Genomic DNA, 25,959 nt, shown 5'->3' on the forward strand with positions numbered 1-25,959 from the left:
AGGGGAGGGTTAGGGTACTTACCTTTAGCTGTTGGGATTTCGACCCGCCGGCCTGCCGCTGTCGGTATTTGACATCAGAGTATACCACTCCTAAATCTATATCATAACAATTCCATTTAATATACTGTAATGTAAGATTCTATTAATTCAGCATTTGACTCACCAGATAATTCATTATGAGGACGTTATGAAAATAATGGTTCATCCCTGGATAAAGATGAGCCTACAATGCGGCAAACTTAGGTAGTTGTAGTTAAAGTCATTGGGGTAATCATAATAGAAGTAAAGGTGGCATACCCAATATCCAATAACTCTCCCCAGCTGTCAATTTATAAAGTAATTTGGGGCAGTTGGGCTGTAATAGAGAAATTGCCCAACTATTACACACCTCCCTCTCATTTAATACCCTAAAGTAAGCCTTGAAAAATTATTATTTGAGCCTGATGCTGAATTGAACACAAATCAGCCGTTGATGCTCGCACAGTGCGTGCAGGTAAATAAATGCATCTCTTCATCCATACGCAGAGTTTGTTTTTTTACTGGCCTATACTTGCTGCAAACTATACACCTGGACGGAAACGGTATGAGTTACTGACGCAGGAAGACTGGCACTAGAAGATCCTGACAGGGTAAGTATTTGTACTATTTCTAACCATCTCCCCCCTAACCCTAACCATCCTTTAGGGGTGCCTAACCCTAACCTCCGCCCCTAATGCCTAACCCTAACCTCCGCCCCTAATGTCTAACCCTAACCTCTCCCTGTAAGTGCCTAAACCTAACCCCCCCACCCTGCTCCCTAAACCTAACCCTCTCAGGGGGGTGCCTAACCCTAACCTCCCCCCAGGGGGTGCCTAACCCCCCCTTCCCCTAGCCTGATCCTACATACCCACCTGGGGCATATTTATACTTCTGTTGAACTCTGTATAGCCTGCAGTTCTGTTAACTACCCTCACTGAACTTTGCCTATGTGAGAACGCTAGTTACACCTCCTCAGTTGCAAAGGGAGATGGGCTTGAAATGCGTAAATCTCAGCATCCCTCTAACTTGCGTACACTCGGTTCCAGAGCATGCACAGTGCAAAAGCAGTTCAACTTAGCATCAGAATCTCTATCTTTATATTTTTCTTAACATACTTTAATCATTGTCAAATATTTATTGACTTGTTTCCTATTCTAAGCATGTCAGATTAAGTGCCAACACAGCAGCACATTGTATACTTCTGTTGATTTACTGTAAACATCAATATCTATCTTTCTATTTATTTATCTATCTATCTATCTATATCCAGCTTGTAGATGGTTGAATGGTGGTGAATAGGGGTTCATTAGATGGGATACATGTCTCTATTACACTGATGATCTATGACTAGATTACAGCAGTATATTAGACCACTTCAGAATAGGAAATGTCTATATATCAATCTGTGGCTTATATTAGGACCTTCTCATACCACACTTAGGAGTGTAGGAGTAACAACCTTAGTTAAATACTAAGCGCAGAACTGGGTCTATTTCATTTTTTAGTTAAAAATCCAACAATCTAAGCCAGCATATGCTTTCTCACTGTTTTTCCCCATTTTGTCCTTTTTAAATTCTAACATTTGTATTTTCCTGTTCTCAATAAAGAAGTAACCAACCTTGAGCACATTGTGCCAAGGTTAGCTGGACTAACACAAAATCAAATACTAGATTTCTGTGCTTAAGGTTTCAGCCTGACTTTGCAACATAGTGTTGGACATTCGCCTAATCATTGACTCTCTTGTTTGCTGTCAGTTTCAAAGGGTAAAAGGTGATATATCACTTCAAATGATAACAATGTATATAAGCAAGTTATATACATTGCTTCTTTGCAGTGAACTGTGACAACTGATGTGACAACCAGACCAATTGAGTCTCATTCTTTCTCATTGTAGGAAGAATGAAGGGCGCAATATTACTGATGTTGTGTGCCCAGCTGTTCTGTGTAAGAGCAGGGCGAGGAACAGGAGCAACAGAACCTACATTAACTTCCATTTCTTGCAGTAAACCTGGAGTAGAAGGTGCTGCAGATTTGTCTCTACGCCAGCTTAATGCCAACCGTAAAGATGGGTTTGTGCTTGGACTCAGGCGGATTACCAATGTGCAAGAACAATATGATGTGAGTATGACATAAGTATAAATGTAAGCTCAGGTGCTCCTACTGTATACTTATTGCCATTATGTTTTGGTCTCTCAGTTATCTTAGATATCCGACATAGTTTGCCTGGATAGGTCTGTCTTCTGAGCTGCAGATAGCTGTAATATATGTTATGTATTAGCTGGTTTGGGGCAAATTTAGCAAAATAGAACATTATTCAATTACTTACATTTACTTAGAGGTATTTCGATTTGGAGTGAAATAATAAGAAAACCTCTATGACATGGGGGTTTTCCCACAGCTTCTGGGTTTTTCCTATTCAATTGAAGGAGAGACAATGAGCTGCAGTGATTTCTATAGAAATCACCATTTTTTTTCTCTCGCAGCCCCAGAGCAAGTCTAATTTTTCCTTAAATTGTTGTTTTAAGGAAAAATTGTGGGGACTTGCTCCAGAACCCATCGGACACCCTTCCTGATGACTAATTAAGCAAATGGAAGTTTCCATATATTTTTTTATTGAATACCGCAGGTATTGGGAGCGTGCATACCCGCAGAAATTCAAAATTGGACATGAGGTCCACAAAAAATTTTCTGGCAAAGTTTCACACCCAATCTTATATCATGGGTGTAACCATGGAGCAGTGGGTGTAGCAGCTGATATGGGACACATGTATACCTTATACTGGCAAATTGGTCCCAATTTGCTGGTATTAGTCACAGTTCATCTCACCCAGTTTTTACTCTACATGTATTAGGCCAATCTCAAACCTAAGAAAATAAAGTAGACATTTGTATCATGCAGTGGCATAATTAGGGGGGGGTTCACCCAGGGCTCGTGTCTTGGGTGCCATCAGACCAGTAGCACGGGGGGGCGCCACCGGCCGCGGTCATGGGCAGTGGTTTCAGTCGGTGTAGTGTAGACCGCTGCACTGGATAGGGGGGACCACTGCTTGGAGCACTGTATAAGGGGCACTACTGGGGGCACTGCATAGGGGTGACCAGACCACTACTGGGGGCACTGAATAAGGGGCACTGCATAGGGGGGACCACTACTGGGGCACTGTATAAGGGACACTACTGGGGGCACTGCATAAGGAGGACCACTCCTGGGGGCACTGCATAAGGGACACTGCATAGGGGGGACCACTACTGCAGGCATTGTATAAGGGGAACTACTGGGGGCACTGCATAGGGGGGACCACTACTAGGGGCACTGTATAAGGGGCACTGCATAGGGGGGACCACTACTGGGGGCTCTGTATAATTGGCACTGCATAGGGGGGACAACTACTGGGGGCACTGTATAAGGGGCACTACTGTGGGCAGTGCATAGGGGGGACCACTACTAGGGGCACTGTATAAGGGGCACTACTGGGGGCACTGCATAAGGGGAACTGCAACTGGGGACATTGCATAAGGGGCACTACTACAGTGGGCATTGCAAGAGGGGCATATGGAAAGGAGTGTTCCCAGGGTTATGAGAAACGGTGGTGTGTCATGTTGACACGTCCCCATTTTTCAGTGGCCATGCCCCTTCTGGCATGTGACTATGCCCACTTTTTCGGTGTGTGCACATACTTGGGGTGGGCTCCGTTTTTGAACTTGCCCTGGGCTCCAAATACCGTAGTTACGCCACTGGTGTCATGCAGTTGTGGAACGCCCACAGCACCTCCAAGTGCATGCCTACTATATGGTCTTTGGAGATGCCTCTGCAATCTTGAAGTCTACCTGGGTTTGTAGGTAGGTGGAAAAATATGAAGCTACACTGTGCACAAATGAATGTAAATAAAAGACCCCGATAGAATCTCTCCTTTCATCTCAGATCGTTTTCAACCTTGTGTATAGCTTCATTTAGCGCAAGAGTGAGGAGGCATTATGACTGCCTCTTACACATCTGATACTCCTGTGTTTGAAGGCTCTTTTTTAAATTTAGCAAAGTCACCTTCAACTGCACTTGTTGAGAGAAGTGTAAATGAATGGTGCAAAGTGTGAGTGCAGAACCTTACATAGGGATGTGGGTGTAAATTTGGGCTCTTTCCAGTGTTTGTTTCATTTATTTAGAGATGTTTTGGTTCTAAATCATCATCATGTTTTGGTTTTGGCAAAGCTACCCCTAAGTGTTTTGGTTTGGTTTTGGTTCTCTTCAAAAAATGATAAGAAACAGCTAAAATCATGTAACTTTGACCTGTTTTGGTTCCTATAGTATTATTAAAATCAATAAAATTAATTTCCAGTCAATTTTAACCACCTTGCAGCACCTGAAATCATGAGGGAGGTACTTAAGTGCAATCCAAAATACACAAGATCCGGTTATTAGATTTGAGTTCCGAACTTGGCAAGAAGACCCGAGTCGAGACTCGTTTCTACTACTTAAATCCGATCCAGGACTCGGTTCAAACCCCAACGATCGGGTGTGTTCAGTTTTCAGCAAAGCCGAACTGCTCATCTCTAATTACATTACGTAACTGCCTACATTTGGGACCTTTTCTCTGGGAGATCCGGGAGGTGAAGTCTACGCAGTGACATATCGTGGAGGGGTCAAACAGGGCACGTGCCCTGGGCGCCATTGGTACGGCGTTGCCAGGGGGAGGGCATTGCTTTCCGCGATCCAGGACACTTATTTTAAGTCTGTGTAGTGCGGAGCGCACAGAGTTACAAACACCGCCCCCATTTTCCAGTGCTTCCGCCCCTTGTTACATGTGACCATGCCCACTTTTGCGACGCATGCACATACTTTGGGGGGGCTCCATTTTTTAAGCTGTCCTGGGCTCCAAATACCCTAGTTACGCCACATAACTCCACGTAACTTTGGGGTGTGGTAATGTGAATTGCATCATCACAGTGCTTTATGGCATCACACAGTGAGGGGCAGGACTATGATGACACAATTTATAGAACACACAGAAGTGTAGGCAAGTATGTCTTATTGATGTCTGCATTTCCACATTTCTGTGACGCTAGTGAATGCATAGCACAAAACATTTTAGAGTGTTAAAAATAATGACGATTAAACCTCATCAAACCGTAACTATTTCTACTAAGTATATTTTTATTTAGAATGAAGCGAGGTAATTGTATAAGAGATTTTAAAGTGACTGTGTTTTTATTTTATAGGATGAAAATGGATCAGTGTTTTACATAACACTTGATGTGTTGGAGACCCAATGCCATGTTCTGAGCCGAAAATTTTGGAAAGATTGTACAGCCAAATACCAACATGAATCTGTAAGTGCACAAGAACATAATAGATCATTTTGCTCAATGCTATGTCTCCCAAGGCAATGACAACATGGTGGCATAGTGGTTAGCATTACTGACTCACAGCACTGAGGTCATGAGTTAAATTCTCAACCAGGGCCTTATCTGTATGAAGTTTACATGGGTTTTCTCCAACAATCCAAATACATTCTGGTATGTTAAATGGATTCTGACATAAATTAACTCTAGTGTGTGCACACTTGTATGTTTTAGCACTCAGGCTTTAAACTCCATTGAGGCAGGGACCAGTGGCGTAAGTTCATCCCAGACACCCGGAGACAAGTTATAATTTGGTGCCCCCCCGTTACAGCCACTGACACTGTATTGTAGCTATTTGCATGCAGACAGGCTATAGATAGATGAAGGCAGCAGCTGATGGTCTGACATGGAGCTCTCCACTAGTGTATGGTGGCTTCTCAGGTGCTGGGAAGAGGTGCGCTGTATTGGGTGGCCGTTACGGTACACTCCGGGTACATAGTTACAGCCTTAAGTGGGGTTAATATGTTGTGGACAATGGAAGAGGTGCCCCTTCAGAGCTGGAGCCCGGCGGCAGGCGCCTCCATTGTCTCCCATAGTTCTGCCCCTGGCAGGGACTGATATGAATGACAAATATTCTCTATGAAGAATTCGGTTATACCACTTTCAGACAGAAAATGGCAAAACGCCGGCTTTTACCCAGCTTTTGTGTGCCGGGATATTTTACTGGTCCCTGCCAGGGGCGCCGAGAGGGGGGGGAGCGGGTACACTTTACCCGGGCTTCCAGAGGGGCCCAGCGGGGGCCCGGGTCTGGCGCCGCCCCCCCTCCCTTCCTCCCCTCCCTCGCAGCAGCCCAGCACGTGGGAGATTGCTAGTGGCTGATAAGCAGCACCCACAGCAATCTCCTCTGCCTCAGGGGGAGAGCGATCACATTGATCGCGCCCCCTCTCTCTTTGCGCCGGGCTGAGGGCTCACAGCGCCCCCTCCCCGGCGTGCAGTGCCGCTTCGCGGCGCTGCAAAAACTTTTTTGTTTCCCCAACTTCTTCAAGGGGGTGTGGCCACGCCTCCCTCAATTAGGCCACGCCCCCTCTCTTTACCGGGGCCCAGCGGCGCTCTCTATGACCCTGGTCCCTGCCAGCACCCGTCTTTAGACAGAAGTGCAAATTACCGGGTCATACATTTCTACCGGGTAATTTGCTGAGAAACATAGGTATTTCTTCTGTCTCAAAGCATCAACCCGGGTCTAAATTCCCGGGTCTCCAACCCTGGTAGATTCCTGGGTCGGAGACCCAGGAATTTAGACCCGGGTTAACCCTTTCATACAGAAAAAAACCTGTGTTGATCAGCAAATTACCGGTTAGAAATGTATGACTGGTTTTCTGTCTGAAAGGGGTATAAATTGCCATGTGTTAATCATATTTAAAAGTAACTTTTTTGTACAATAGGATTGCACAGACAAAACAGCATTTTTTTTTTATTCTGCCCCCCTCCTCCACATACTCTTATTTGTACCTCTTAATGTGACATTGTGCTCCCTCAGGAGCAGTTTAGGAAAAACTGTGCCATTAGTCTTGCTTAAGATCTGATGCTCCATAACAGTGGAGGTTTCCCAATGTTGTCAGGAACTGAACACTCCATGAGGGAGGTACCTGGTCTGCCATATTTTACATGATAGCTTTCCCTTTTCCTTAAAACATATGAATATTCTTTCCATATGACATACAATTTTAGTCTTTTAGTAATAGACGAGAGGCCCTAATTAGTTAGTGCAGCTCTCAAACCATAAAAGTGATTCAAGTTGAAATGACTGTATACTAATATTCCTTAATTACCGTGGCCTATAATGGGTGCAGGGTGTGCGGTACACATGGAACCCTGAGTCAAAGGGGCCTCACATCACGCACCCATTGACTATACTTACCCTTTGGCCAACACTGCAGAAATCACCTCACAATGGCAGTGGTGTCAATGCGCATGCTGCTTAGTAGATAAATCAGATCTACTGAGCAGCAGTTTTTCAGAGATAGTGTATATACAGGTACATTAGACTCTGGCACAGTGCCTCAGCTTTCTCAGTGCCTGCGATGGTGTAGGGGGCAGGCCCGCACACGATTCCCCCTCCTCTGATGATACTCCCCTGCTGAAGCATTAGTATCAAATTGGTGTAGAATTCATACGTTTGTTTTTTTTCACCTGTATTTAATGCAATGTCCCATTTATTTATTATCTTATATTTAAATCAAACCTTTTATATTAAGCTGTATTTATTGAGCATGTTAAATCATTTACAGTCTCTGCCTCATTGAAGCTACATTTTCCCATCTGAACACACACTATGGTTAATTGTGTCAGGAGTTAATTAACTTTTGGGGATAAACTGAAACACCTGGAGGGAACCCATGCAAGCACAGAGGACACATACAACAGAGAGATTGGGCCTGATTCAGAGACGGACGCTCGCTCTGAATCAGGGCGTTTTTGTTTTTTTTTGGAGCGGCCTCCTGGCCACTCGCATAGCTGTGGGTGACCACCCACAGCTATTGCGAGCGGCCAGGATGATGGTCGTGATGGTCAAGACCATCGCGACCATCGGGCTTGCGACGAGACCCTTGTGGTAGGGTCTTGTGGCCGCAAGCCCCAGAGAGCTTCTGGCTCTAATAGAGCCGGAAGCTCTCCCACTGACATCACTGGTGATGTCAGTGGGGACGCCCACAAACGGCAGGCGTTCGCATGGGAACACCTCCGTTTGTGAAGCCACCCCCCCACCACGCCTACAAACTGGGGCGAGCTGATGATCTACATCGACAGCCGCCCCTTTTGCAGTGAGCCATGGAGCAAGAGCATTTTGCGCTCGCTCCGGGGCACGCGCAGTGCGCATGCTGCGCGTGCGCACTGGGCCACCATCGACCCGTTTGCGAGCGCTATGTGCTTGCGAGCGGGTCTGAATCAGGCCCATAGTCCCCTGGATGGAATCAGACTGATAGCCCTACCACTGTTTGCCCTGTAAAGGCACACATCCACTAAACGACAGGCAAAAGACTGCACGATTACGACATTGCAGTCGTTTGCTGATTCAGTGAAAGCACATCACAGACAGACAGTCATTCAGTGTATGAACATCAATCATCTGGAAACATGCTGAACCTGACGATATCGGCAGGTTGTACAGCAAGTTTGCACGATGATAGATGTCTAAATGACCAGCAGGAGCGCGCATCGCTGGTCGTTTAAGACATTTTTGTGCACAATTTGCTAACCATTTTTAAATGGTTAATGAACTATATCGTTATCGTTCAATCGCTCAATAAAATCTCTTAGTGGATGTGTGCCTGAACTGTTTCCATATTGCAGTAAGTGTGCCTTACAACTACACCTCAGTCTTCTTTCTTTTTTAAACTTTTCTTCAACATGTTTTTTTCTAGACTAGAAAATTTACTTTTGCCAAATGTCAAAATATTTGGCACAGTATGTTCCCATAAATCATGTTTTTGCTTTCAATTAAAATACACTTTCTAAGGAAATAGGTGGAGTTGGGTTGGATTTATGGTTTTAAAATGTTCATTGTCATTCATGTTCTGTTGTTAAAGGTTATTGGACAGTGCAAAGTTACATTCCAAATGAGTAAACCTAAGAGAATTGCTCATCTCCACAATTATGAATGTGATCTGAGACCAGGTATGGTATGTCATGCTCACATACTGATTGTCCATGTTAAAATATAATAAATTTCACAGAAAATATTTAGCGGTATCACTTTCCTCTTTTCTGTATAATAAAGAGAAAACTTAATTTACTTTTATTACACAGACTGCTATATTATACTATATACTATATATAAAACCTCTTCTCCTCTCAGTCCTCAAACCCTGGCATCTTTTTGCCACTTTTAACTCCCCCCTCTGCCCATCACCAGGGGCGCCGTAATGGCGGGGGCGGGTACTAATCACCCGGGCCTGGCCTTACTAGAGGGGCCCGGCGGGGGCCCGTGTACGGCACCACTCCCCTCCCCTTTAACATCACAGCAGCCCAGCACACACTGCTGTGTGCTGGCTGCACTGGGAGACTGCTCGCGGCTGCTAAGAAGCAGCCACAGCTGATCGCACCACCCACTGGTTATGCGTTGGGCTGGGGGGGGTCACTGTGCCTCCCTCGCCAGCAGCATAACTTTTTTTTTTTACCTAAGGGGACATGGACATGCCTCCCTCAATTAGGCCATGCCCCTTTTTACCCAGGCCTGGCTCTTGGCGGGCATACCCACCACCTCCTCGCCTCCCCTCTTTGCTTTCTGCCCTTGACTTTGCCACCTACATCTAATATTTACTCTACGAACCAGGACATCATATCCCACCAGACCTTCAGCATCCCCCCCCTCCTTTCCCAGACCACCCCTCCCCATCCATCTTACCAACTCTGACATCCTTCTCCCCTGTATCTGGAGAGGTCATGGCCCTCATCCAATCCTCCACCTCCCCCCCTTGGCCCTATCCCTTCCTGCCTCCTCTGCTACCTTTCTCCCTCTACACTTGATCCTATCACTCTCTGCAACTACCAACCCATCTTTCTCTTCTCTTTTGTCTCCAAACTCCTTGAGCATATTGTTTACAACAACCTTACCTCCTTTCTTCCCCCCATTCCCTCCTTGACCTTTTTCAGTCTGGCTTCTGTTCTCTTTACTCCACTGAAACTGCTCACGAGAAAGCCGCCAATGACCTCCTTGCTACCAATTACAAGGGCCACTACTCTCTGCTCATTCTCCTCGACCTCTCTGCTGCTTTTGAAACTGTGGACCACCCTCTCCACCTGCAAATCCTTCACTCCCTTGTCTAAATGACAATGCTCTCTGCTGGCTTTCCTCCTACCTCTCTGATCGTTCCTTCTCTCTCTCTCATCTCATGAGGCCTCTTCCTCCCCACTTCCGCTTACATTTGGTGTTCCCAAAGTTACCTTTCATGACCCCTCCTATTTTCTCTTTATACATCCTTTTTAGGTGAACTTATCAGCTCTTTTGACCTCCAATATCATCTCTATGCTGATGATACTCAGATCTACCTTTCCTCCCCTGGCCTTTCCCCCCTCTCCTTACTTATATCTCCAAATGTCTCTCTGCTATCTCTTCCTGGGTGTCCCAGTGCTTTCTTAAACTTAATATGTCTAAGACGGAGCTTATCATCTTCCCACTTTTCCGCATAGCCGCACTTCACACATTTTCATTATCAATCTATCTCCTCGAGCACCAAAGTACGCTGTCTTGGAGTAATCCTGGAATCCTCCTCCTCATTCAAACCACACATTTAGCACTTCTCGCTGTCCTACCATTTCCATCTCAAACATATTTCCAAGATTAGACCCTTTCTCACACAGGATGCTACTTAAACCCTTATCCACTCACTGGCCATCTCCAGATTGAGCTACTGTAACCTCCTCCTATCTGGCCTCCCTGACTTTCACCTCTCTCCAATCCAATCTGTCCTCAATACTGCTGCTCGGCTCATCTTTCTCTCCAATTATACTACATCTGCCTCCCCTTTCCTACAAGCCCTCCACTAGCTCCCATTCCCTTTCACAACCCAATTCAAGATTCTTACACTCACTTACACAGCCCTCACCCATTCCCCTCCCATTTACATCTCTGACCTCATCTCAATTCACACTACCATCCGACCTCTTCGCTCAACAAATGCATGTTGTCTCTCCTTCCAACTGATTACTTCCTTCCACTCCCTTCTCCATTGTGCCTGTGCTGCTCCCTACCTATGAAACTCTCTCCTTTTCCCCATCAGACTCTCCATCTGTCTACAAATCTTCAAACGGGCTCTCAAGACAAACTACTTAATTAAAGCATTCCAGCTCTCATCCTAACCCGCTTCTACATGCTTCTTCCTTCCTGTCTACCCCATGTGTGTCACACCTCTTTGTCTGCCCCACCCCTTCAGAAAGTAAGATTTCAGGAGCAGGGTCCTCAACCCTCTTGTGCTTCTCCTACTCCTCACTCGGACACCTTACACCTGGTTGCTTACGCCCTATTGCTTATTTGAGTTTTATGATCGCCAATGCAGCAATGTATATAAACCTTGTCCTTGTCCTGCATTGTATTGTACTGTAAGTCACTGGTTGCTAGTTCACTTATTTGTCTATGTACTTTGTAAGGTGCTTCAGAACACTTGTGGTGCCATATAAATAAAGGATAATAATAATAATAATAATAATAATAATAATAATAATATTATATACAGGGCTATTTCTCTGGAAAAATAGGTTCAGGAACTGTGGGTGGAGCTATAGAAAAACAATTCTATACATTATATATACTTGTATACATATTATATATACATATATTTAGTATTTACAATAGAAGGCACTTATCTTATGGAAAATACAGTTTGGCCCAGGACTTTACGTCATAGCTAATGAGAGGTTCAGGAACTAAGGGCCTGATTCAGACCGCTCGCAAGTGATATGCGCTCGCAAGCAGGTCGATGGCCAGGCGTGTGCACTGTGCGTGCGCGAGCCCCGGAGCGAGCGAGAAATGGCTCACTCCGGGGCTCGCAACAAAACAGGGTGGCTGTCGATGTTGATCGACAGCTCGCCCTGTTTAGTAGGCGGGGAGGGGGGGTGGCTGGCCAAACGGAGGCGTTCCCAAAGAAACGTCTGCCATTTGAGTGCGGCCCTACTGACATCACTCGTGATGTCAGTAGTTGAGCTTCCTGACCCTACCACAAGGGTCTCGTCTCAAGCCAGATGGTCGCGATGGTCACCCACAGCTCAGCAAGCGGCCAGGAGGTCAAATTAGAAAAAAAACAGGCCGCCCAGATTCAGAGCGAGCGTTCACAAAGAGCGTCCGACTCTGAATCAGGGCCTAAGTTCCTGCTAAAAAATAGCGCATATATATATATATATATATATATAAATAAATAAAAAAGTGAAAAACTAACGCACAAATTTCAAATTCCTTATATGAAAATAATCATAAACATTGAAGAAAAAAAGTCATGAAAAACACTCCTGAAAATAGCAGGTGGCTGCAGTCTTCAAAATAATCACGTGGCAGAATGAGGAACAGTGTGCTGAAAAATAATAAGAACAAAGACGTGTGCCTGATAGTGTAGTAAATTAGATAAATTCAAATAGTGCTCGAAATAGTAAGTATTATGCGTACCAAAAGATAACCAAATATAAGCTTATCTGATGTTCAGGTATTCCTTCTAGAATCAGGAAGTATGTAGTGGCAACTTTTTCAGAGTTTCTCCAAAGGACAGAACTTCCGTATATAACCTTAGAAGATTGGGCTCCAATTTTGCCCACAGAAAGGTGATATAGTGTATAGTTTTTGCAAACAGTATCAATGGTGAACATACATAAATCTGCGTACCAGATAGTGCATAGGATAGTGCATGTAAAGATGTCACTCCTCAGTGTTCCTGGTCATGTGCAACAACCGTCCGGCCTCATATACCACAAATGGCAAACCTCAGACCAGAAAGGGAGAGAATCTCCGTAAATAACGTTTTTATTTTGACCATACAGGAAACACAAAAACATATAATAAAATAAGGAGATAAAATAATAAAAAAGCGCTTCTTTAAAAAGTGAACTACTATCTGTGTAGCTGATCACTGTTTATAATATATGCACCAAGTTAATGTTGCTACCATAAAATGAGTGAGTTTTCTATATAATCAATGTACAGTCATAATTTTATTTATTTATTAATCCAGGTGATCGAGGACATTTTGGTTGTGGTGGTTGCCTTTTTTCCAAACCTCTGAATGATTCTGACTTTCAGGAGGTTGCAAAGAAGAGCTTGGAGAAGTTTAACACAGAGAGTAACATCAACAAATATTTTGTTATTGGAAACATCACAAAAGGAGCTAAACAGGTAGATATGGAATGAAAACTCACGTTATGGTTTCCTTTTTTGAAACAATATTTAATTTGCAATCTCTAAATTATTTAAGGATTTAATAGTAAAAAACAAATTATTGAAGGGTATGTACAGTAGTTTAAATCCGGGCTCAGAATACCGGCACCGGAATCCCGACACCAGTCATAATCCCGGCACCGGCATCCCGACCGCCAGCATCCTGGTGGTAAGTAGTGGGCGTTAGGGAGGGGGTTAGGATTAGGCACTTGGACAAGGGTTAGGTTTAGGCACTTGGGGGAGGGTTAGGGTTAGGCCCTAGGGGGGGTTGGTTAGGTTTAGGCACTAGGGGCAGAGGTTAGGTTTAGGCTACAGGGAGGGAGGGTTAGGTTTAGGAGTAGGGGCAAGGGTACGGTTAGGATACTTACCGAAAGGTTTCTGTATCCTAACTCTGTCGGGATGACGGCGTCGGGATTCTGACCGCGGGGATCCCGAGCGCCGACATCCTACACCCAAACCGATTGAAGTAATGATACAAATATCAGACAAGGAAAGAACACTGCAGAAAATGTATATAAGTTACAGTAAATCATGTATTGCTGATAAACTTGCAATAAAGGTGTCATATAGGTATATTGAATTATATGTAAAATAAACATAAATAAAATGATGTAGTCTATCATGCTCCAGCCAATCAGAGACGAGCTGCTCTGTGAGTCATATTAATTTTTTTTTTCTTAGCCCCACTGGATTACTTTTGAGTAATTTTTGGATTGCTACAGGAAAGTAGGCAAGAAGATACACTATGATGTCAGCATGCCCAAGTAGCTAATGGCTGTTACAGCTTGCTGTGATTTGTAGTTCCACAATCCTATTTAATGCTTTCACACTTTTACACATTATCCCAGCCCCCATAACTGGGGGAAACAGGGAAGAGGCCCAGTGCTGTTTAGTATGAGGCTAATGTGTCTGCTTTTTTTTATATTTTTCTGACATACTCCCTAAATATAGCAAAGAAGGCAGCCTTGGAGCAATTGCTCTGTTTTTCAAATGCATTGAGTACCCAAAGAGGTAAAATGTCAAGCATAGGTATAACTACCACAGTTATGGGCAGGGGGGGGGGGGTAACAGCTGTTGCAGAGTCCACAGCTGGGGGTTAACCAGTCCTCTTAAAAGCAGATGTATAAAGGGGTATGCGTTTATGATGCCGGCGGTCGCTATGCCGACCACCGGCATCTCCCCTACAGAATACGACGGGAGACCGGCGCCGGAGAGCGGACAGGTGTGGTGGGGGGAGGGTTTGGTTTAGGGTTCTGAGAGGGGACTTAGGGTTAGGCACCCCCCCCGGGGGTTAGGTTTAGGCTAGGGGGAGAGAGGTTTAGGGTTAGACAGCCCCGGGGAGAACTTAGGGTTAGGCATCCCCCCCCGGGGGATTTAGGTTTAAATGGTGGGGAAAGGGGGGGTAATGTTTAGGCACTTAGATGGGGGATTAGGGTTAGGCACAGGGGGGGGAGGTTAGGGTTAGGCACCCTAAAGGAGAGTTAGGGGGTAGATGCGGCCGGCAGTGTAACATATGTATTCCGTATAAAGGTGTTTTCACATTGGTTGTCACATGTAGCCCATACAAAATCTTGCTATCACACCCAAAAATATCTAGTTATAAACCTGGTTATAGAAGTCCCTGTTACCTACCCCTGACACACATATGCCCTTGTTAATGTAACAGGATCACTCAATTGCACCAGAATACAAAATATTGTACAGTAGCTCCATTATAGCAGCACTACTTAATATCTATATTTTTTTCCATTTTTGTGGTAATTGTTCAAAGGTGGTTGCAGGACAAGCCTACCACGTGGAGTTTACAATTCACGAATCTACCTGTAATAAGTCAGATGAAGACCTGTCCCAGTGTACGCCCTTAGACTGTGAATTTGCGGTAAGTACATATTCATAAGCCTCCTACCGTATCTAGAAGGCTAGGCATATGCAGTGAGGGGTATAATGCAGCTGTGCAAAACCATATATTTTATTGGGGATGCAGTTAGGAAGCCGATGGTCGAAATGCTGACTGATGGCTTCTCAACTCTCAAATCCCGGCAGGATACTAATGACAGACGTCATTATACCTAAGTCGGGCGCCCGACGCCTGGCATGCCAAATGAAGGTAAGCCGGGCGCCGGGTGTGGACAGCCACGGGGGGGGGAGGGCTAGGTTTCAGGGCTCCTGGGGGGACTTAGGGTTAGACACCCCCCGGGAGGGCTAGGGGAAGGGGGGGTTGGGGTTAGGCACCCCGGGGAGACTTAGGTTTAGGCAATGGGGAAGGGAGGATAGGATTAGGCACTTAGGGAGAGTTAGGGTTAGGCACCCTTAAGGGAGGGTTAGGTGGTGGGGAGAGGGTTAGGGTTACTTACCTAAATCCGCTGTCAGGATTTTCACCCCTGCGGGCCTACAGCATCAGGTAATACATACTAATTCCATTTTATTGTGCCCACAATGGGCCCTTGGTAGGTCCCAAAAAGGGGAAGCACATTATTTTAAGGATAAACATCATTACATTGGAAGATTAAAGCAACAGCATAAAATGTTTATGCATCTAAAGCAGTAGGTAAAACTATGGTTGGTGGATCATGCTGGTGGGAAGACATCACCATCCAGTCATTTATTATTTTGCTACATTGACTGCATGAATGCACTGCACTCCCACTAGAAATGTCTTTGAGTGAAAGGAGGGGGATGAATGTTTAATTTTAGATAATTGAGATGCCAGAGAGGAGAAGGGAAAAGGTAGAGCATGTCCTATTTCTTCTGTCCCAGCACCATCAGTTACTTTGGTAAATTGGTCATATGCACTGTGCTTGACAGGTCTGTGTGAACAACTAACTCTCCTTCAAAATTGCACACTGTAATATATTATTCACTAATATTCTTTCTATATATATGAAGTAGGCTCAATATCCCAACTCTGATCCTTGAATTCTGCAAGCAGGAGAAGACTTTGCAGCATGTGATTGGTCCTCACATTCACACCTCTTTTGCATGCAGGAAGTGTTTCTGCTATTGGTAGGGACACATTGGTATAATAATAGTTATTACTAGGGATGTGTGCCAGACCATTTTTGCTGGATTTGGTTCTGATTCGTCGTCCGGCTTTGGATTTGGATTTGCCAAACCTGCCGTGACTGGTTTTGGATTTTTTTTACAAAAATGTACAAAAAAAACTTAAAATATATAATTTGGGCTTTTTTTGTTCCTAGAGTATTATTAACCCCAATAACATTAATTTCCAGTCATTTACAGTCAATTTAGACCACCTCACAGTTTATAATATTGTTTTCACAATTATTGGCCAAAGGCTGCATGGTTACTAAGCGTCAAACACCGCAGTTTAAAGCACATCTATGAAACATTGCCACTCACTGCCACTCATTACTGAGTCACAGTACTTGTGTGTTATGGACACACAGAGGGCTACGGCCCAAGGAGTCATGGTGCTTGTATACACAGATGGCTATTGCCCAAGGAGTCACTGTGCTTATACACACAGATGGCTATTGCCCATTGAGTCATGGTGCTTATAAACACAGAGGGCTACTGCTCAATTGAGTCACAGTGCTTGTATACACAGTGGGCTAGAGCACCAAAAAATATATTTTTATTTTTAAACATTTAACTTTCTTGAAAGTTTTTTTTAATTTAAAAAAAAAAAAAATTTGAACACACAGCCACTTGTGAGTCTCGACACTTTAATCAGCAGAGTATAGCGCAGCATACATCACTGTGCAGTGTGCTCCCTATACACAGTCACTTTGCCAGCACAGCCACTTGTGAAGGTGCCTACACACTATGCGATGTGCTTACGATTCGATATCGTGAGCAATTGCCCTTGAACTTTCCCCGGCAGCTCCCCAATGGTGAAAGGGCTACCCTGGCTGTGGCATTAGCCCCCTGCTGAAAAAGTCTGGTGCTAGTTCTGGATAATACAGGGGGACCCTACACATTTTTCCCCCTTATTTCCAGAACCAGGACCGTCACAGAACCCAGTGCTGGTTGCTCAAAGTACAGGGACCCCTATGTCCATTGTCCCCCGTATTTTGCCAACCAGGGCTGGTTCTGACTAGCCCAGTGCTGGTTGTGCTGAAGTACGGGGGACCCCTTGTAATTTGTCCCCCACATTTTGCACAACCAGCACTGGGTCACTAAAGCCTGGGGCCGGTTGCTTTTTTGGGGGAGGAGGTAACGCCATTTTTTTTTTTACACAGGTTTTCAATTTTATTAGACACAGATGCACGGACGGAGATCCATCCATGCATCTGTTTCTTCATGCATGCAGCACAGAACTCCTTGTTCCATGCCTGCAAGCATTGGGAGAGAAATGGCGCTGAGTCCCGGTCTTGGCGCCTTTTGTAGAGCCGAACTCTCTGGAGAATCCGATGTCAGGAGGATGACATTGGCTTCACAGTGGGATCCGAGTCAGATGGGAACACCCGAGCCGCGGCTCGGGTGAACTCGGATCCTGATGTTCAGAGCGGTTCGGATTCCACAGAATCCGAACCACTCATCCCTAGTTTTTACCTAGGTCATATTGTAGCCTTCAATATAGCTACATATTTCACAGCTACAAATTTTCCCAATTTAGGTAGAACAGTTTAGGCTATACCTAAACGGTGTTTAGGTATAGCCTATTCATCATCACTTAATTTTTATAAAAGCAGTAATTTTACAAAAGCAATTGTAAAAATTAAGTTATCGGGCCATTCATCACAAAGGTAAAGCATGAGATGTCACAGATATCTCCTGCTTACCTTTCTCTGGCGGAATGGCCCGCTGTCCCCACACACTAGTATGGGGACAGAATTCTGCAAGCTCTGAAAATATAATATTTTCAGAGCTTGAGTGAAGGAGCATTCACCATCTTCAATGGTGAATGCTCCTGATACCCGCTCCTTCTTTATGGGAAGGAGTCCCGGGTCGCGAAGAGGGATCCTTTCGGATCCCTCCACCCCTGTCTGGTTCCTTCCAGCGGATTCAGGGCTCTTGTGCGCATGCGTGATCTGTAGGTCGTGCATGCGCACTCCCGTCACTGATCCGAAAGGAGCACTGAATAGATTCACTGCTCCAAATTTAAATACAATTATGCACTACTGCCAAGAACATTACTAAACTAAATACAATATACTTAACATTTGCTTTTGCTCTAAGACTGGTTGAGAACAACTTATTTCCAGTAGCTGAGCTTTGTTCTTTAGATGTGTACATATTTAGGTTTTAATAGATATTCATACTACATAAATAACATGGTAATTAATATAGTTAGTGTCTTGCGTGCTTTAGCAGTCTTCTAGTCGCAGTGGGATCCGAGTCAGGTGGGGAGCAGTTCGGATTCCACAGATTCCAAACCGCTCATCCCTAGTAAAATGGAGCCCCGTCATTTTCCCGGATATCAGCTCTTGTCCAGTAGACTCTGTGACAGTGCCAAAGTCTAGCGGAAACATACATGGAGACTACACACTGCCCCCCATCTTTTGATCTGCCCCTGCATCAATGATGATGAATTTCAGTAAACCATTATACTCATAGGGGCATATTCAATAGGCTGTGAGAATAGCAGAAAACCCACACATGCAAGGTTTTTCCTGCAGGTGCGGGTTGTTTGCTACTCTATTAAGTGCGTGTTTTGTTTTACAACACGCGCCGGGAGGTTTTTATTTACGCACCTCTTGAGCAAGAGTGATTTTTCATAAAATTGTTGATTTTAGGAGAAATCACTGGGACTTGCTCTGACACCCCGGCGGCACCCACCCTGAGGACTAATTAAGCAATTGGAAGTATCCAATTAGCTTAATTAGTCCATAATTACTTACCTTCTGCATCGCTGTCTCCAGCATCTTCTTCTTCATCCAGCGTCGGAAGCCAGGTCTTCTGCAGCAGCGGTAAGTATGTCAGTGTGTGTGCTGTATGTAAGTGTGTATGAGTGTATGCGTGTGTGTGCGTGTATGTATAAGTGTTTTGTGCGTGTGTCCCGGTGTCAGTGTGCCCCCCCCCCAAGTCTCACTGTGGTCCCCCCGGAACCTCCCAGCAGCCCTTGCCCCTCCCACCATTCCCCGGGACTCCCAGCAGCCCCCTCTCCAGTAAGAAGGGAGAGGGGAAGCCACCAGGAGCCGTGGAGAACCCTGCGCAGGTAAGTGTTTTTTTTTAAATTAATTTTACATGGCGCAAGGTTTTCAATGATGAAAACCCCGCATCCACTATTTTTTAAATTGAATCCCGTGGGTATCGGGAGCGCGCATACCCACAGGATTCTGAAATTGGGCGCGAGGATTTAGTCTCGCTAAACCTCGCGCCCGATTGAATATACCCCTTAAGTGTATAGATGCACATTCATACGGTTTTTTCTGTCTAATTTTGTTTTGAGTAATTTACATCTATTTTAGTTTCAACTCCCCTCATACTCTATTTGTGTTTCTATACTAAAACATATACTGTTTACAGGGGCACTTAAAGAGAAGAGGGGGCCCGTGTGCAGGCTCCAATCTTGCCCCCTCCTCTCCGGCGGTGCAGTAGACTCTGGCATTTTGTCAGAGTCTACTGCACATGTGCAGGTCTCCGGGAACATGGCGTCTGCACCGTATTCCCGGGACATCTCTACTCCGCATGCTTGAATCACCAAGGAAATTGCTGCGGTGGCCATTTTCCCAATGATTTCTGCAACGCTGCACCAATTATAAAAACGCCCCTGACTGTTTAGCTTTTAGTTAGAACCAGCGGGGGCTCCTTACCTGTCTGGCCGGAGGGTCTGGCTGCAGTCTATGCAGCCCTCTCCTCCCTGCCATCCCAGTGATTGACAGGTGATGTTACCAGGAGGCAGGGCTGATGTCAGACAGGGATGAGGCCTAAATAGGGGTCGTGGTTTAAGTCAAACACTGCTTGGCTGGCTTGTAGGGACTGCATCAGCTGCAGCCCCTAGAAGCCAGGTAGGGCTGCTGTAATAGCAGGGGAGTGGCTCTCTGCTATTGCAGTCCTGACTGGCAGTCCTAGGGGGAGAAAACACCTCCCCCTGCGATCAGCAGGGAGTGCTTCCAATGAGAAGTCACTGTCACTGCTAGGTAAGCAGTCCCTGCGAGTGGCAGATTTTACTGGGGGGGTTGCAGTCCCGCAGCCCCTAGATAAAATCCGTTGCTGGAAAGAACTCTTTCTAAAAAACATTGTTTTATGGACAAAATTGGATGCAAAATATGTTGATATAAAGAGCTGGTGTTATTGTTATTATTACTATTTTTATTATCAATATTCATATAAATGCATGTTAATGAAATGTTATTTTCCCCCAGCACACTGGCTACTGCAAGACCAAGGCTATAGCACACTGGAGTACACCCAATGATAAGAAAGTGGAAAATGTCACCTGCGATATATTTGAACCAGAGGTATGAAATGAGAGCGTATTACTGTAGAACTAACATACTGTATATCAGATTAATATCATGTATTTTATATATTCTGTCTGGATGGACTAGCCATGATCTTAGGGATCTACCTGTTCTAGGGGGATGAAAATGTCTTTGATAGTAGGAATGCTTCTGGCTGGAAAGAAGTAATTGATCTATATTTCTAGAACATTCTTAGGTGCTTTATTATATCATAGATTTATGGTTGTAGAAAAGTCTATGGGAATATAAAATGGCAGCAGAACAAAGAGCAGATAAGTACAATAGACATAACAGCATTACCAACAAAACATGATGAAGAATAAGCCCTAAGCCACCTCCAGCACAGGGTGAACAGCCAGTCTCTGTAGGGTGTAGTTATTGTGGTTGAATGGTGACACACAATATAAGCGGTTTTTCGTTATTTGATTGCAGTTTTTACTGGCACTCATCAACAAGTGATTTCAATAAGTGGGCCAACCGTGTCACGAATGCCGGGCTTTGTAGATCCAAATTGGGACCCTTGGGCCTAGCTGGCTTAGTAGACGAGTCATTGAAGTCAGAGGCACCTTGGTGATGCTGACGGAAAATACTGCAGACAGGATCAGAAGCACTTTGCAATGCTGACTGGATATACTGCACATAGGAACAGAGGCACTTAGCAATGCTGACTGCATATACTGCATGCAGGATCAGAGGCACTTAGCGATGCTGACTGCATATTCTGCATACAGGATCAGAGGCACTTAGCAATGCTGACTGCATATACTGCACATCGGATCAGAGGCACTTAGCAATGCTGACTGCATATACTGCATGCAGGATCAGAGGCACTTAGCAATGCTGACTGGATATACTGCACATAGGAACAGAGGCACTTAGCGATGCTGACTGCATATTCTGCATACAGGATTAGAGGCACTTAGCAATACTAACTGGATTTACTGCATATAGGATCAGAGGCACTTAGCAATGCTGACTGGATATACTGCATATAGGATCAGAGGCACTTAGCAATGCTGACTGCATATACTAAAGATTGGATCAGATACACTTTGCAGTACTGACTGGAGTCACTGCAGACAGGACCAGCGTCAGGAGATTGATCCCTGTAGGAATTAATTCTGGCAATGTGCAATTAGCAGTTCCTGGTTTGATGTAGGGTACAATGTGCACTAATAGGCTGCCTTAATCATGGGACCAGAGTTGTTGGAGACTAGTTTGTCAAAATAGATCATGTGATACAATCCAAGATGGCTGCACCCACAGCAGGGACTGTTTGTATACAGATAGTGACACAGGACTAAGGAGTGCCACAGTCAAACAGTTTTATGATCAACTTGGTCCAAGTATGTGAATATAGTTTAATATTAATGGAGTAATTTAATATAATTACATATAATAAAATTTCCAAAAAAGAAAGGAATGGGAACTGCACTGAAAAATATACTGCCGCTGTGACAAGGATGATATATCTCTCAAAAATACCCTATAAAGGACTACACAGGTGATTTACAAACCAATTGTTTAAAATACTCCCAAGAATGATCATAAGACCTCGGTCTATCAGATCCATTAATAGGTAAGTCCTTGGTGCTCCCCAGAGTCTGTTTACAACATATAAACCAACAAGAAAAAAGTAAAGAAAGCACTCTTTTTGGGGGCACACAATAGGTATAGAGAGTAGGCCAGCCAGCCTATTAAAAATTAGCTTTTATTATGTATAATTAAAAAAAGGAAAAAGAGCAACAGAATCAACATACAACATAAACAAACAATTATTTTACACATAAATCACGGGGGATGCATCTCTCCCATTATAAATATAGAGAATGTGAATTATTTAGGCTAAATATAGTGGTTTAGTTATGTACTAACAGCCACAAATCAATATATTGCCATTTGTATAACACATATCAAGGAAAAAGCATCCCTCCAATGAAAAAATGTTGAAAGCCAGGCGAGATAATACGGTCAATTGAAATAATATATGTTGCAAATAGCCACAAAATAGTATATCGCCGATGGTTTACAGTCTAGGCGTATAATTTTAGGAATGAATAGATTCATATATTGTTCTAAATAGGGTGAATAATTCCCTAATGCCTGCATGCACTCTGAGCTATACACATCCAGATGGTAACTAACAGTGAGTCATCTGAAATACACCTTGATTTGTATTGCTGTTTATAAACATCACATATTAGCATGGAGATCATGATATACAATGTTCATGTAAATGATCAGATCTGCTGAGATAGCAATGGTCCAGCAATGTGTGTATGTATAAGATAGTACGCTGTCAGGACCAGTGGCCGTCTGCCCTGATGCGCTAGGCAGTGCAGGGGGTGTACGCCACTTACCTGATCAGCTGTCCGGACGTGTAGCTTTTATAGTAGTCAGTGGGAAAAGTGCATGCCGCTGTGTGATCGGAGAACCGGAGTCACGTGTGCGCATCTCGTGACCCGGAAGTGCCTGATGCGCGTTTTTTCCTAGAACGGCTTGTTCACAGTTCCAACCCAATGGTCTCAGTGGTAGCCCACTGTATTAGTACCCGTTGATAGCCAATCACATAGCAAAATAGCTGATTGGCATATCATATGGCAAATGGATGTATGGAGTCTAATGGCCAATCACATTGAAGTCAGTATATGATAAACATTGCAGAAGGCCAATAAAAAGGCTGCAAAAACGATAATGTGCAGAATTGGATTAATGCCATTTGTTATCATAATGGTAACAATAATACAGTTAGTTTATTTAAAGCTCACAATAGGTATCATAGAAGTGATGGTTAATACCACTGGGAAGGGAAATTATAAATGAACAATAAATTATTAAATATACATATCTCTGTACTAATACTTTATTTGATAAAAATAAAAAAATTTAAAAGTTTATTATGTTTACACTCAAATACAAACTAAGTATAATAAGCCCTATAAATTCTTTGTTGAGCACATTATTAATCAACACAAAAACTAATTTATTATATATTATGAAGCCTGTATGTACATTTTTGATAGGGACATTATAATAATGAAAAATAGTCTACTCCTTGTAATTATGCCAAGCAAGCAGCTGCTGCATGTCATTATATCCTGCAGTGAATGACTTGTGAGCGTGCTTGCAAAGTAATCAAGGATGAGAATAGAGCATCTGCTGTTACATTGTATCAGCTGAAAGGCACCTGATGACAAGCATCGCAGATGCCTTCCCTGAAAATCTACGAGAGTGCCCTTAGTTGCAGAGAACAAGAAAAAAGGAAGTATAGATGTGACAGTATAATGAAAAATATATATAAAAATCCTATTCAGTATATACTCAGGGACCCATGCTACTGCCAACCATATGCCATAGGCATTGATGGTTGGTGAGCAATGAGGACCTGTATACTGATGTGCAGAAAGATAATGTGATAATGCAAATGTACTGACTCTGATGGGCATTGACTCTGTTGCCTCGGCATTGCAGAGTCATCAGTCCATCAGAAATTGCTGTTCATGCTACATATCCGAAAATAAGACAAGAACAAGAAATATAATTGTCTTCAATGTGATTGATATAAGAATGCAAAATATAAAAAATATAATATAAAAATATATGTGTGTCTTTATAAGGAAGAGAAAAAACCCTGCGATATCGTTGTGTCCATATTGAAAATGTGATCCTCATATGTACATTCACCAGTTGATGTGTTGATCAATATTTGTTGAACCTGTGCTATAGTGCATATAAATGTGAAAATGCTGATATAAATATGGTATGATGTGTTGAAATAAATAACAGTGAAGGGAAAAAGAAATATAAATTAAATATGTGTAAGTGTAAGGGATGTGAACTAGAAACTTTCAAAAAATGAAAGTTAAACAAAAATAGAAGTAGGTGCTGTGAGTCCGTATAATAATTGACTGACTATGAGTGTATATGGTGATAAGCTACTCTAATCTATTAATAGAGTATAATACAGTGATGTGATTAAAATAGTATGATGATTAAATAGGATGTGTGATGGTAGGTGAAGTCACAAGTAAGTGAGGGAAATACATTTATTTAGCGTAATTACTTAACAATTAATGTTATATACATGAACATACTGCCATGGATTATAGCAGAACAAGTAAGATGAAATAATGTGGATCTTAGGATGTATTAGGGAACAGTTATTCAAGATGGTAGAAAAACACCAAAGTTGATATATTCGTTCATACCAAATGGTGCAACTGCTCTTAGTCTAGTCCTAGTTTTAATTAAACATAATAAAAGCTAATTTTTAATAGGCTGGCTGGCCTACTCTCTATACCTATTGTGTGCCCCCAAAAAGAGTCCTTTCTTTTCTTTTTTCGTGTTGGTTTTTCTTGTTGGTTTATATAATAAAGTATGACAGTGGTAAATTGAAATATTCTTTACATAGCATCAGTTCTTCAATGGCTTTATTGATAACATTGATTTTTATGTTTAGGCTGCTATAAGGGAAGAGCAGCCCCATAAGGATGGCCATGCTGCTGATAAACCTGATGGTGACAAAAAAGATCACCATGGAAGGAAAGGTGACCGAGGAAAAGGGAAGAAACATGGGCATAAAAAGGGCCATGGACATGAACACAAGCACGATCACGCACATGGCCATAAACATGGCCATGATCACGATCACAGTGAAAGCAAAGAGCACGAGCATGACCATGAGCATTTACACACCCATGAGCATCATCACTCCCCTCCCCAAAGGGCACATGGTCCTTCATCAGATCTTCCCAAAACTGTTGGAACCATTACCTACCTCACTTCTGATGTGGCACCCTCGGTGGTTCCTACAGGACAAGACAACAAGAGAAAAGGATCGAAACCAGACAAAAAGGGGAAACCATCTAAATCCTTTATTCTCCCTTTCCCTGACAATGCCTCAGCATCTGACCAATGCCCTGGCCTATCCAAGAATTTTCCAGTTATAGAAGACCTTCCCATTTTAGAAGTACCACAAGAGCCAACCCGAATTCCAAAGTAGAAACACATCAGACCAACTTCAGGTTCTGTTTTATAATATAATATTTTATACTCTCATGATGCTGTAATCGGTAGAAGTGTATTAAAAATCTGAATGTATTCATGTTGTTTGTTCAATATTAATAAAGAAAGAAAATACTTATCACATTATGTTTATTGATGCATTGTCTTGCAGTGCTAAATCATATGTCTCAGAGTAACAAGTGCAAACATAGAAGCTATTCATGTAATGGACAATGGCCCTCATTCAGAGGCGGTCGCAAGAAGCGAGCGCTCGCTCTGAATGAGGGCGGCCGCTTGACTTTTCAAGTGCGGCCTCCT

The 25,959-nt window shown here is 43.5% G+C and overlaps 1 protein-coding gene across 1 annotated transcript; it reads left to right on the plus strand.

Annotated features, from left to right (window-relative positions):
- The first annotated feature begins 1,842 nt into the window (after positions 1-1,842).
- LOC148508323 (fetuin-B-like) lies at positions 1,843-25,639 on the plus strand. Its single transcript, XM_088444769.1, has 7 exons — positions 1,843-2,136; positions 5,230-5,340; positions 8,937-9,024; positions 13,065-13,225; positions 15,039-15,146; positions 20,539-20,634; positions 25,097-25,639. The coding sequence occupies exons 1-7, from the start codon at positions 1,918-1,920 to the stop codon at positions 25,637-25,639; spliced, it is 1,326 nt and encodes a 441-aa protein (XP_088300895.1). The 5' UTR covers positions 1,843-1,917.
- The last annotated feature ends 320 nt before the right edge of the window (positions 25,640-25,959 follow it).

This window comes from Taudactylus pleione, unplaced genomic scaffold (assembly GCF_031769625.1).
Source record: "Taudactylus pleione unplaced genomic scaffold, aTauple2 ptg000372l, whole genome shotgun sequence".
In the NCBI taxonomy this organism is placed as follows: Eukaryota; Metazoa; Chordata; class Amphibia; order Anura; family Myobatrachidae; genus Taudactylus; species Taudactylus pleione.

Coding starts and splice junctions, on each gene's coding strand:
- LOC148508323 (XM_088444769.1), top strand. CDS start 1,918: ATGAAGGGCGCAATATTACTGATGTTGTGTGCCCAGCTGTTCTGTGTA. Junction 9,025..13,064: donor TGAATGTGATCTGAGACCAG/GTATGGTATGTC, acceptor TTATTAATCCAG/GTGATCGAGGACATTTTGGT. Junction 15,147..20,538: donor CCTTAGACTGTGAATTTGCG/GTAAGTACATAT, acceptor ATTTTCCCCCAG/CACACTGGCTACTGCAAGAC.